General features: G+C 48.6%; 1 protein-coding gene across 1 annotated transcript in view; it reads left to right on the top strand.

Moving 5' to 3' along the window:
• The window catches only part of LOC149342572 (uncharacterized), a 111823-nt gene that overhangs the window by 39488 nt on the left and 58729 nt on the right, over positions 1–13606 (top strand). Inside the window, exons 2-4 of the mRNA XM_089544928.1 lie at positions 9214–9475; positions 10734–10937; positions 12336–12437. Of these exons, the coding sequence (XP_089401054.1) occupies positions 9314–9475; positions 10734–10937; positions 12336–12437 (468 nt within the window). The 5' untranslated portion in view covers positions 9214–9313. The remainder of the gene's footprint in view (positions 1–9213; positions 9476–10733; positions 10938–12335; positions 12438–13606) is intronic.

The following is a 13606-nucleotide window of genomic DNA, read 5'->3' as shown; positions in this document are numbered from 1 at the left end:
AGTGTGTCCGGTTCTGTCGTCACACCGGGGTTTCGCTTCTCCGTGCGGTGCTCGCAAACGCTCTATAGCATTCACTGAATCACTCCGAGTCACTCGCCGGCCGCTTGCGCAAGTACGGGGAACGCTTCCTGCCATTCGCGGAAACTCAAAAACCAAGTAGGACAAGAGAAGGCTTTTCCGCGAAACCGGAAACGAAGAAGCGGATCGAAGAACAAAGTAAACAAAAGGAGTGAAGTGAATGAAACAAGAAGTAGGTAGTAATTCGCAGCAGCTCGCATTCAAAAGAAAAGAACGGCGCGTACGGGAGGGCGACGATATTCGAGCGGTCGATGCTGCGCCGTTAGCCGCACGCATAATGAGCAGACCGCTGGCTCCAACGCAGCAGCCCACTACCAGAGTTGAGTGCCCCGTTCGGCGGCTGCCCACTTGGCCATGCCGAACGCGTAGTCTCCTCATGCCCTCCCCCTCCCTCTCCCCCAGCCGCTCGTCCTTCCCTCGCCGCTCTAAACCAGCCCTCTTTCACTCCCTGTACACCCCGCCTTCCCATGCATCTCGTCGTCAACGCGCGCTCCCCCAGTGGCTATCCCGTAGCGGCTTCGCTGGACGGTGCCTGCCTGCTAGATGCTCCCTGCTGCACATGCATTACTCTTACAGCGGTCCACGAGTGGCGAGAACTGCGTCGCCAGTTGTTCCTCCGTGTTGCGTCGAAGTGCATGGTAGGAGAAGAAACGTGTCTCGGCATCGCTCGTATAGACTAATCATGAACTCGGCTGCTAAGCAGCAGTTCACGGCTTCAATACACGCCGCGGCGGTCGCCGCATGTCCACGAAGGGGCAATGCAAAAAAAGAAGTTGATGTGTTCAACATTTTGTCGCGCATTAAAAATGGTTGGTGGAAAATAGGTTACGTGACGTCATAGGTTACGTGACGTCGTCTACAGACGAGATCGATACGCACCCCATCACTCCTTGCGCACATTTATCCAGATCTTTACAACCCAAATTGTAAACACTGTGGCCGACGAGCCACCTACGATCACATCCTGTGGGACTGCAAAATAGAGCCACCTCCAGGTGATCAAGTTACCGCTCCTTCTCTCGAGCGGTGGGAGACCGTGCTGGCTAGCTCTAACCCCAGAACGCAAGTTTTGGCGGTGGAGTGGGCTGACAAAGTCGTCAAGGGCTGCGTACTCTCGACGACTTAACGCGACCTCTTACCAAGCTCTTTCCGGCGAATAAAATGTTTTACAATCAATTTCGCGGCCCTCTGTATCACAGCAAGCTTAATGGCCGACACTGTACCGTTAGAAAGTCAACTTTCATTAGCCGTTAACGACTAACCAAAATCACTGCGCAATTTGATAGGTATAGCGGTGACTGTTCAGTGGTCAAGAGCTGATTGAATACGATCCTAAAAACATTACGAGCGCGTACGTAAGCCGACGTTCTCTTGAGTAAAGAAAAAGAAACATAGGCGTGCACAGGCCTTCGCATAAGGCGGAGCCAAAGTTCATGGCATCGCCCGTTCACGTCTTCTAGGTGGCATAGAACCGTATGGCGAAAAATTTGAGCACGTCTGTGAAAACGAAGCCAGTGGTAGAGAGAGGACAAGCCGATGGTTTCTTGACACACTCACCTGTCATCGTCCAGAAGACAAGTGCTCTTGTCTAAACATCGGCAAGTACCCTGAAGCTTTCCCCTCCCTTGTTCACTTTGTGAGTATAAAAGGGAAGGTGCATCATGCATGAAAGCAGTGAGAAAACCGATATGTCATGGTTTGAATGCTTCTCATGGACCTTGTGCTTCTCCTGTTCTGAAACGAAGAGCACCTTGGGATACAACGCCATGGCGTACTGAACTGGTTACAAGTAGCAAGTCGGACTGAGCATATGCGTGTGCTGGCCCCAATCGTTTGCACCGGTTTTGTAAACTCCGCCTTGCACAATTTGAACGATAGCGTTGTCGGTCTGTTTGCACAACTAATGCGTCCGAGTCGAGCGCTAGGTTTACAAGAACGACTATTACAAGAACAAGATGCCCAGGAGTACGCTTGCTTTCGTGTAATAGTTTCAGTTTCGAAAGCCACAATGTGTGCACGCGTCCACTGGCCGGGTGTGCACCAGAATACTTTCACATGGTGTCGACTGGACACTGGAAAAAATCCAAGCGTCTCTCTTTTCGCTCTTGGCGACTCGTTTCGATGGAGGTGGAACGCAAGTGGCGCTCGCGTACTGTACGATGCTAACGCACTTGAAATAATCCGGAGCCCGCACTACAGCGTCGCTCATAGCTCTTTTGTCGCTTCTGATTGTTAAAAACCGCGATTTGGCAATTTTGCATCTGCAAGCCACCCCTCGTCCTTGCTGTGATGTCCTGTGTCTTTGCGCTGAAGTACCTACGCAACTGCTGATCAGTGCTTGATCGCTGCACAGACTGCATATCTTAAGGTATCACTCTGCAATTAGAGCTACACTAAAGGAAATTTCATTTAGTCATATGCATTGCAAATTAAGCTCCAGATGTCACCATTTTGCACTCATTATGCCACCTCTTTACGATACGTATCGCAGACCACGCAGGTGATTGAGTCGTGAACGAAGTCTCCCCTGTTGCTGTCGGTAGGAAGGAGGCGCTTTGCGTTGTTTACTGAAGACTAGTGAGAAACGCGATTCCTCCTTCGCGTACTAGTGATTCACAGTGTACTTCGCCCACTGCTCCATTAAAGCCTCCTGTCCTGTCTACACAGGGGTTTTGCTAGAGGGAATTGTTGCCTAATTTTACCCGACTTGGCCACTTCGCAGATTGCGATAAGCATGCCTCTCTCTCACTACGCGGCTACTTCATTCTCCGCTATACTAGAATATCACCCCTGTCGCTGTTATGTAAGTTGTTCTCTAGTTCAAAAAAAGTCCTTGTTGAAAACATCAACAAAAAGTTAGTTTTGTACGCTTAGGAACTGAAGTTCCCTTTAGGGGCCGTTCGGGTAAAGATACCCTACGGGTATCTATTCGAAATCGACTTGCGTACTTCAAGATTTTGAAAAGAAATTCTTTAGGCGAGAAGACAGAAGTGCCTGTTATCGTGAAGATTGATACAAATCAATACATAAACTTTTGCAAAAGTTTTCACGTGTGCACATACCCAACAATCCTGGACAAAAATATTTTTGAGCGGAAAACCTTTTATGAACGCAGTTTTCGTATAATGCACGATTTCATTATAACAGTCAATAAATCCGCATATCACCCAGCAGCAGTCTTGGATCTTTTTTCTGTTAACGTTATTGCTATCGTCAAAAGCGTTCCCCATTGGTTTGCTATGGCAGTCTTAACTCTTCGATGCGATCGATGGAAACACTTGAAAGAAAGATTTTGCCACATATCAGAAGAATAGATATAAATAATTCCATAAATGCATCCTACGATTTTCCAATTTCAAAATTTTTGTCCGAGAATGTTGGACATGATCCGCCGTGTGGTTCAGACGGTGTTATAACAATAAAAAGTTGTGGTAAAGTTGCGAAAAGGAATTGATCCCGCAAACAAAATGGCGTTTCCTTTGAGCGAATCCGCTCGTGCTTGCATAATAAAACAAATAAACTGATGGGTGGACTCCTATTTCTGTTAATAGGAAACAAAGGAAAGAGATGAAATCGCAACCACTCCTGCGGATTTCCGGCTAGAGATTCTTTGCGACGATTCAGTAGCACAGCAAATGGACAGGGAACGTGGTTCTCCACAGGAGGCCACTACAAGCACACAGCGATGGCGTCTGCGGAAGCAATAACATAGAGGCGCCCATAGCTGACGCAATACGTATCGATTCCGGTGTGAGCACGACGCGACACGTTGCGGTGAAATAGCCATCTGCGAATGCATAGGCGTAAGCACGCATCGTTCCGAACTGCTGCGTTGCGTTGGCGAAGCGTGACTGTTTCGAGTTTCGAGGCTACTGACACCCCGATCACCATTCAGAAAAGAAATTACTCTGCGAAATGGAGGGAAACTAAAATTCGCAAGAAAATTCGCAAGAAGCAGTTTACTTCTTTCACACGTTTATCGATCTGTCGAGCTGAACTTTTGCTTTAAAAAATCCCCAAATGCAAATTTCGTTATATTCGACCGACCCACTCGCATCTGTGTTTTAAAGTCATTTGGAGGAAGGAATTGTTGTTCGCGCTGAGTCTGTTTGAGCACCGGTGATCTTCGGGACTGTGATTACAGTGTCAGTGCGTAGCGGTATTTTTTTTATAACGACAGCGGTTAAGCTCCCGTTTCTGGGTTTCGCGTAGTAGTAGTAGTAGTCGTAGCAGTAGCAGTAGTAGTAGAAAGAGTAGTAGTAGTAGTAGTAGTAGTAGTAGTAGTAGTAGTAGTAGTAGTAGTAGTAGTAGTAGTAGTAGTAGTAGTAGTAGTAGTAATAGTAGTAGTAGTAGTAGTAGTAGTAGTAGTAGTAGTAGTAGTAGTAGTAGTAGTAGAAACAGTAGTTGCAGTAGTAGTAGCAGCAGCAGCAGCAGTAGTAGTAGTGGTGGTGGTAGTAGTAGAAGTAGTAGTAGTAGTAGTAGTAGTAGTAGTAGTAGTAGTAGTAGTAGTAGTAGCAGTAGCGGAAGTGGTAGTAGTAGTAGAAACAGTATTATTATTATTATTATTATTATTATTATTATTATTAGTAGTAGTAGTAGTAGTAGTAGTAGTAGTAGTAGTAGTAGTAGTAGTAGTAGTAGTAGTAGCTGCCCCGCCGCGGTGGCTCAGTGGTTACGGCGCTCGGCTGCTGACCCGAAAGATGCGGGTTCAATCCCGGCCGCGGCGGCCGAATTTCGATCAAGGCGAAATTCTAGAGGCCCGTGTACTGTGCGGTGTCAGTGCACGTTAAAGAACCCCAGGTGGTCGAAATTTCCGGAGCCCTTCACTACGGCCTCCCTCATAGCCTGAGTTGCATTGGGATGTTAAACCCCAATAAGCCAATCCAATACACCAGTAGTAGTAGCAGTAGTAGTAGTAGTAGTAGTAGCAGTTTGTCCCAGAAGCCGTCTGCGTAACAGTGGGTGCGCTACCATGGGAACCATTCGGGGGGTAGTTACCGTGGACGGGAGAGGGTATCGCGAGAGCGTAGGAATCTTCAACCGGAGGTTACCATGGAAGGAGGAGGGCATGAAGGTGATATCCTATTTGTTCTTCACATCTCTTAACGGTTGTTTCTCACTGCAAACTTCTGATTTATCTGCCCCTCTCCCCAACTTCAACTTCGTAAAAAGTGTTCAGTTTAAACAAAAATCTCATAAAATGGGCAAAGAAGAGGTCCTTCAAATAACCCTCACGTTTTAACTGCACAACCGTGTGCAGCAGGGCAGCATTACGGTGTGCTCTTTGCAAACTTGTTCGCTGTCCATTGCGAACCGCAGCTGTTGTGGACGTGCTCATATATCGCGCAGCATGCTGACCGAGCGAGACACGTCACGTTGCAATCAAGCCTGGCAGCTGCGGGCACGCCTTTGATTGGGCTCAGCGAGTCGATCGGTCGAGTCTGTTTGATGGCGTGACATTCGCTGCTAGCTGAAGTGTATTCCGTTTGTACATTTCGTGCCGTACGTGCGCCCAGGCAGTGAAAGAAAGAAATGAAGGAGTGCAAGCGCAAACAGGTGCTACTCGCCGACAGGCATCCGACTAAACTCCGTAGAAAGTTTATGCTGCGAGTTGTGAATCAGTTTCGACCGAAACATTCTATTCTACCACACCGTATTTTCATTTAGATGTGCTTGCTTCACCCGTCTATACGCGTGACAGCGTCTTTCGTACACCTTACGTTATAATGTAAATAAGTGGAGAACTAGCAAAGAGCTTGGTGTAAACATTCAAGGACTGCTCGGCAGTCTTTGCTTGTGATTTATGACAGTCAGAATAGCTCTGCGGCCTTTGATTGACCACAGCTTCTCGCACTGTTTGAAGGAGAACATGCAGCGTACCTGCTAAAAGCAACAAATAAAATGGTTAGTAACGAAGACGTCTCACAATATTAATTTATTAGTTGAATAAAGGCCCTATATTAATGGAGCACTGGGGACAACTCCATCCAGTTATTGTTCCCAGTAAAAATTGGTTCTCTGGCTCTTTCTGATTATGTTGACATCTGTCCAGCAACAATAGTCACATTCATTCCCGTGAAAATTGGATTCTAAAGACCTTCCCGTCCAGTCAATTCAAGCTCATGTCGTCATTGCCGAAAAGGATGGGTTGCCATCGTTTTGAATTGAATGGTGGAGTAGCGTAGCCTCTGGGATCCGCGCGAGATATTCACTGCCTACGCATGCAGTATACTTGCGAAATCAGCCGGTGATGGCGACACCTATAGTTCGTTTTTTGTTCTGTTCTAGCTTACAAAAGTTCAGTTTTCGACGAGAGAGGTCTCACCGCGATTAAAATGCGGTACCCTATCGATGCAGGTCAACCTCGATTTGGCCCCAGTGTCCCGTTAAATGTAGAGAGACTCGACGTCACGCGAACAACGGGTGAGGACATTTATCCAGCAATGCATAAAGGCTAAAGACATAAACAAAAAGTACGCAGCCGGACTGCAAGTGTTTTCTAACGGTACATATTGTTACGTGACAGCAAGCGATGAAGAAAGGACTGCATGACCGATGGCGATGATATGATTTAATGTCTACGAGCCTAGCACGAGCGCTCCTGCCCATGCCACTGCCCGCTTCGTCGTCTTCTAGTCCGTCACATGACTCGGGGCCACGAAGCGATCGTCCCGATCGCGCGAACTAGAAGAATGCCACAGACGATGACAAGCAGGACCTTGACGATGGGCGTGGCAGAACATATGAACAGAGAAGAGAAGATGAAGGGCTTGCCGTCACGATGAAAGAAATGATGAGCGGGTGAAGCCAGGTCCACGAAGACTGAGGAGCCACCGGTTTCTGGAAGTCAACGTCGAGTCCCGTGGACACACCCAACGGCAGGGGCTGGGGTACTTGTTTCTCGTGTGAGTGTCGGTGGTCAATGGGTTCTCTGGTCAGTGGCGGCGGTCTCAGTTCAGTGGGGTCGTAGGTCGTTGGGTCTTCTAGGTTCTCATGTGGGTTCTCATGTGGGTGTGAGTGGGGTCACAGGGCAGTTGCGGCGGTCGTTGTGTCGTCGTGTCTTCTTGTCGGGGCTTGGGGCTTGGGGCGGGGCGGTGAAGAGCGGCGGCGTCGGGGCATACCTGGCAGGCTGGGGAAGCGCCGGGAGGTGCGAAGCCCTGAGCTTTCCACAGAAGACCTCGGTGTACAGCAGGCTCCTAAGCTCCGGGACCGGGATGAAGAAGGTACCCAGCACCTTACACCAAATGTTACGTGACGGCAAGCGATGAAGAAAGGACTGCATGACCGATGGCGATGATATGATTTAATGTCTGCGAGCCTAGCACGAGCGCTCCTGCCCATGCCACTGCCCGCTTCGTCGTCTTCTAGTCCGTCACAATATTTAAACAACAATAAAATATATAGTGTCAGCTGTGTCGGACGACTTGTGTGCCGCAATGTCGAGGCACCGGCTCAGATGCAATGGAGTCTTTGGGCTATACCGTGGCGCCATCTTGGTGTCAGTTTTCGAGACGACGCCACCGCATGTTTTGTCATCTGATGCGCAGGGCTCACAAAGTATCGTTAGTCCCCAGGCGTTCATTTGAGTTTCAAGCGGTGTCGCGTAGTCCAGATAATTCGGCAAGTGCATTTTTTTTTTCATTTTTCTTCTTTTTTAACGACTGTGCCGTCCATAAGCTGGATTAGAGGCGGCAACGAAAGACACAGGATTGAAAGTAAAGAGAAAGAAATGTGAGACGGGCCTCGCGCCGCGGCCTGCGTCGTTCTGTAGGCGGTGCGCGGACAAATGCGGAAACGCTCGCGCGCCTGTTTCCGCGCCGCTGGAGGCGCGCTCAGCCGTGGCCGCCGACAGGAGCCGGCGGGCAGCAGCAGCAGCAGCAATGTATCCGAGTGGTTCTCCCGCCCTCCGCTGGGGCCGATGATAAAACGGCGGCTCAGAAACAGTGTGGCGGCCACCGAGCACGCGACGCCGGAAAAACAGTGCCTCGTTTCAAGGGAACGACGCTTCTATAGTAGAGAGATCAAGACTGATAGGAATCAAAATTTCAGCGCGTTTTGTTTTCATAAAAATCTGATGGCAAAGCTATGGGTCACTATAAAACTGAATTATTCTTTTAATTTCCTTTCCATTCCTTTCTTTATTGCCAAGGTTGCTTGGTGATTACTGCACTCGCCTGCTGACCACGAGTTCAAGGTTGCGATTCGGCCGCGGAGGCCGCATTTCCATGGAGGAAAAATAGAAAAACGCCCCTGTACCAAGATTTTAGCGTGCCTTTAAAAAACGCCAGGTGGTCGAAACAGATCTGGAGACGTCTACTGCGGCGTGCCGCATAGCGTTGAGTGTCGCTTTGGCAAATAAACATTCATTTTCGTTCTTGTCGTTCGCTTTGCTGGCTTCCCGATCACAACAATGGTGTGGGCGTACCTTTGCGTGAGCCGCAGGGAAAACAAGAAAACCGGACAGACTGCAATTAATACATGATTCTTGCAGTATCCCGCCCACTATTTCTGAACAGTTTGTTTTATGAAGTTATTATGTGGTGCGGTTGGGGTTGCAAGAATGCTTTACCGTGCGACATCATTTGGACACCTCAAGAGCCAGCGCATTTCGGTCTGCTGAAAAATACGTTTTCGCACACGGGTTATTAAGGAACAGCAGCCCATTGTGCGGCATGGTATGATATGGTATACCATGCCGCACCGGCATGGTATGGTATGGTATGGTATGGTATGGTATGGTATGGTATGGTGTGGTATGGTATGGTATGGTATGGTATGGTATGGTATGGTATGGTATGGTATGGTATGGTATGGTATGGCACGACATGGTAAGGTATGGTGTGGTACGGTATGGTACGGCATGGTATGGTATCTTTGTACTGATGTCCTTTAGTGGCTTATAGACTATGGGAGACTCCGCTGTGAAGGAGTGCGGATTGATATCAGCCTGATGGGACTCTGACGTGCACAGGTACCGAACACACGAGCGTTTTTTCTATGTCTAGCAACCCAATATAAAAGGATGCCTCAAAGTGTGGTTCTTTGTTCAACTGAAGATTCACTGAATGTCATGAAAGAGTGGTCGAATGGATGGCATGGTCCACTGGGGCATATCTGTGCGTCTCTTCCGTGCAGCCGTGACCGGCGGATGCGGCGGCAGAGTGCGTGGTGCGGCTGAGGGAGGCTTTGCCCCGGAGCCTCCTCGGGGCCGAAGAAGGACCATGCCCTTGGGCGCATGGCGTCGGCCAGCGACGACCCGATCGCGTTCTGGCTGAAGCTGGGCGCCCTGGACAAGCTGGAGCAGGCGCTGCTCGACGGCTACGGGGACCAGCTGCGTGGCCGCTCCTCTCGCATCCCGCAGGTGGCCCGCTTCCTCAAGCAGGTGCCCGCCGTGCAGGTACGGCACGAGTCTCTGCAGGCCCCAAGAGCGAAGCGAGATCATAGGACGAGCGCTGGCTCTCAGTTAGGAGTCCCTAGTTAGGGTCCCCTCCGGGTTCAGTCAGCGTCTTTTCTGACAAAGGGCTCGGTATCGTATTTAAAGAGCCGCACATCAGCAGAGTCCGCGTGCAAAGTTGCAGTTCCTGCCTATTAAACCTTGCTCTGACTTTGCTTCAGCTATCGCTCATGTCACTTGTGGCTGCGCGTGAGCATCCTGATGGTGACAGGGATCATTCGGTCCGTTTCGGTTGCTCTTAGTGTGTCCACGTGTTATTGGTATACATTCACCTGTCTCTCATCGCTGACAAGAACTAGTCGACTGGCCCTTGTCAGCAGGTGTTTATGGCTGCTTGAGGACACGCTTAAAGAGCTGACCTAGAAATTGTTCAGTCTATTCTCTTTGCTTCCAGTCTATTTCCAGCGCCGCTACCATTGCCTTTAATTTCCTACTTATTCACCGCCTAACAGGGCTAGAATTCTAAGAAAAGCTCAGCCGTATTATGCCTAACACAAGAAACGGAAACTTGGGAAGCCTGTAACTGGCTAATTATCGACACAACAATTTTTGCGAACTAAAACAAATATAGCCCATTTAGAAGAGAAAATTGTGGAACCATTACCTCAGTCCTTGACCTTATCTCCCTTACTGACGGTGGAGGTCTTGCGCGGCTTGAAACCCATCAGCTGCCCGGCGCTGTAAACGAGTACAGAGGGATGTGACGAGTAGCCACGGATCTTTTGCTGCTCATTGCGTCAATGTTTTCAAGCACACTCGAATACGAGATGAACAACACTGGACACGCGTTAGTTGTGCAAAAATTGTCAGCTTAGGATTTTTAGCTTTGGCATTACGGATTCTCTGTGTATACAGTCAGCATCCTGTTTAAACAAAACATTTTCCGTACGCTATTTAGCTGGGGGAAAATATTACAGTTACCTTATCCCTTTTACGCCCTATCCATAAATGGCTAGTGGGTTACGTAGAATTACCTGGGCTGAAGAGTCCGCGTAGATTGATAAGAACATACAGTCGATAAACGCAAATGAACCACACGTAAAGGCACGGAAAATGTGCAGTAGCGCTGTTTTTCAACTTCTACGCCTCAGCGAAGGCACTGTGCCTTCTCGGGACAGTAAATCAAGGTGAATGCGTTTATGGCAAACACTCCTCCGTCCTTATCCTTCCTTTTTGCCCTGAAACTAACGCGGTTGCGCAGGCGCAGATGGAGGAGATGCACGAGGGCGCCATGCAGGGCCGCCTGGAAGAGGTGCGCGGACTGGCCGAGGAGCGCCGGCAGCTGGCCTTCTGCCGGGACCAGCAGGGGGCCAGCCCGCTCCACAAGGCCGTGCTTTTTCAGCAGCGGCCGCTGGTCGCCTACTTCGTGCAGCACTTTCCCGCCGTCATGCACGCCAGGGACCACGTGAGTGCGCCGCCCAGGCAAAGGAACAACGCTATGTTAAGGGAACCCAAAAGGACGAAACCAAATGCATCCTGCAGCAGCGTTTTCAAAGCTTTTAACGCGTTAGCGTTAAGGCTACCATTGGTCAGAAAATCCGTAGTCGTCGGCGCTGTGAGCGAAAAATCTTCCGAGAAGCAATCGGGAGGGCTGCTTAGGTCACGTGACCTTCTTGTGTCATCACAACCTGCCCACCGGATTGTGAGCAAACTGACCACCGTGGCAGATGGCAGTTGAAATAATGATTTGTCGCCGGGGAAGAGCAAATTGGGTGGCTCGAAGCCCCACCAGTGACAGCAGCTGCCATCTCAGGCTAAGGACGCATCGCTTAACCGCTGCAGCACTGCTCCAGGAATCGTATGATGACTCCCAGGAATCTATGAACGCAAAGTCTAGAATGACCAACACTGCATATATGGGCAATAATTAACCAATTACGCTATCGCGTCGTAACCTTAATGCGGAGATTAAGTGGCCCTCAATCTTTTTTTCTTTTTGGACGGCTTCTTGGAAAATTGTAAGCGTAGTCCTAAGGCAGAGAGCTCTGATCAAATGCGTAGGTGGTAGAGCTTTCATGGCCTTCATTTTCGTAGCGTTGAACGCTACGCTTCACTGCAGCTGGAGAATGATATGGTTGTTTGGATCCTCACTTTTCATTAGTATAGGGAAAGTCTCTGAATACCGTAGTTGAATAAGGAGAAAAACCTAGGGACGATTAATTAGATTGCCGCGATGAAAATGCAAAGTTTTTCTTCTACTCGCCAAACTATCTAACTCTGATTTTACTCCAGTTCTCATCCCAGTGTCTCTCACTCACAAATCTATTCTAATTTCGATTCTATTGCAATTCTCTGCTAATCAAACTCTGATTCTATTCTCTTTTTTTATTTCTATTCGTAATCCCGTCTTTTATTCAATCCTGCTGAGTCATTCTTAGTCCGGCGTCTCCTTCCAATTCTCTAGGAGTGGAGAGGCGGAGGGGTTGGGAAGAGTAGGAGGATGGTTGGCAGGTGGCTGGTGGAGAGAGGGAAATATCCCTAAACATCATCCTCTACCTGCCATGGTTGGCAGGTTGAGGCCAGACACTTTTCAACTTCATGGAACTCCTACCGCAGCTTTATTAGAGCCCCTTTAAGAATCAAAGATTAATGAAGTGCAAGTGTGTGGTGCGGTGTGTAAGGCAAAATATTGTAATCTGACACCTTTCCATGCGTTACACACTCACCGCCTCCAGCGGAGAAGGAAGTTCTTAAGGGCGTGCACGTTCTATTTTCTCTCAGATGCCACATATGACATCACCTATGGCGTGCTTAACGTGCAAGCTGCAAAATACGGTGCATCTTCTTTCTTCCCCGTTTCCAGCAAGGAAGGACGCCGTTGCATTACTCTGCCGTGCTGCAGGACAATGGGGAGATCTACCGCATGTTGAAGGCAGCCGGCTCCGACGAAAACGCCACGGATGTTGTAAGTGCCCGGGCCTGTTTTTATGTGCCTGCAGTCATGCTAGCTGTGTTCTGGATCACGCAGTAGTGGCTTCAATTCTAACGTAGAAAAGCAGGATTAGAGCATATTTACCTACGGCGACTGCGCCGGACTCAACATGCTGCGCACTGATCAGGAGGAGGCCAGTACTGTAATTTCCAAGAAATGTTAACTTAAGCTGATTGAAAACTTCGAAGAAATCGCATTGTTCACACGCCAGTTCACAGCAGCTCCTAGTTTTCAAAGTTCATGACGGTCCAAAGAACACTATGTTCATAATGAAATCGTAATAATTTTTTATGCTGCCGGAAAGCAAGCCAGGAACGCGACTGCACCCTAAGCAGAAAGGAGTAAAAAAGAGAGCATGCAATCCTCTAGCACACTCCCTTTTAAAAACGGGAGTGAGCTTTTTTACTCCCGTATAGATGTATTACTGTTTACATTGTTTGGATGCGAAGCCAGACAGCTCACTATTATGTCTTGAATATCTGTATAAATGCCAGAGAAGTGGTTCTTTATAATTTTTCTTGCATGCAGGTTGCAGCAAGAAATGTCCTGGCAGCAGCGAATATATTTTATTGCCTGAATTACCTAAATATTAAGCGGACAGCTCACTACAAGAGCGCAATATAGTGTAGCCAATTCCAGAGAACTCTCACCGGCAGACGTGCTTTCGCCATTTGTCCTGCAGAGACTGAATTCTAAGCTGACAGCGTGCTCACGGCTTTGGCGCCTTTAAAGATAGTTGCGCGCCTCTGACCTAGAAGTTTTAATGTCTGGTACTCCACACCGGACTGCAAGAAAAAAAAAAAAGTTGCAAAGTCCTAAGACCATGTAAAATTGTTGTTGCTGCACCCCGCTATGCGATATGTGTCAGTGAACAGAAATAGTGGAAACAGCCGGTAATAGCGTCCATGGCTGATTTCTCTGAAGTAGCTTTGTGACTGTTGAAAGATTTTTTCTGTTTACCATTAATTTAGCACATTATCACTGTGTAACTACGCACCTGCACAATGGGGAGGGAAGATGAGACAAGACGCAGCGCTTTGTCTTCATCGTCCTGTGCAGGTGCGCTGTTCTAGCCTTATTACCTCATGGCTACTCACCCATCAATCTGCCTTGTTGCTCAGCACATTAGTCAAAGCGTGTTT

Source organism: Amblyomma mixtum, chromosome 5, assembly GCF_055824585.1.
Source record: "Amblyomma mixtum isolate Tamu chromosome 5, ASM5582458v1, whole genome shotgun sequence".
In the NCBI taxonomy this organism is placed as follows: domain Eukaryota; kingdom Metazoa; phylum Arthropoda; class Arachnida; order Ixodida; family Ixodidae; genus Amblyomma; species Amblyomma mixtum.
The sequence above is the reverse complement of the archived record's forward strand: the minus strand, read 5'-3'. Positions and strand labels throughout refer to the sequence as shown.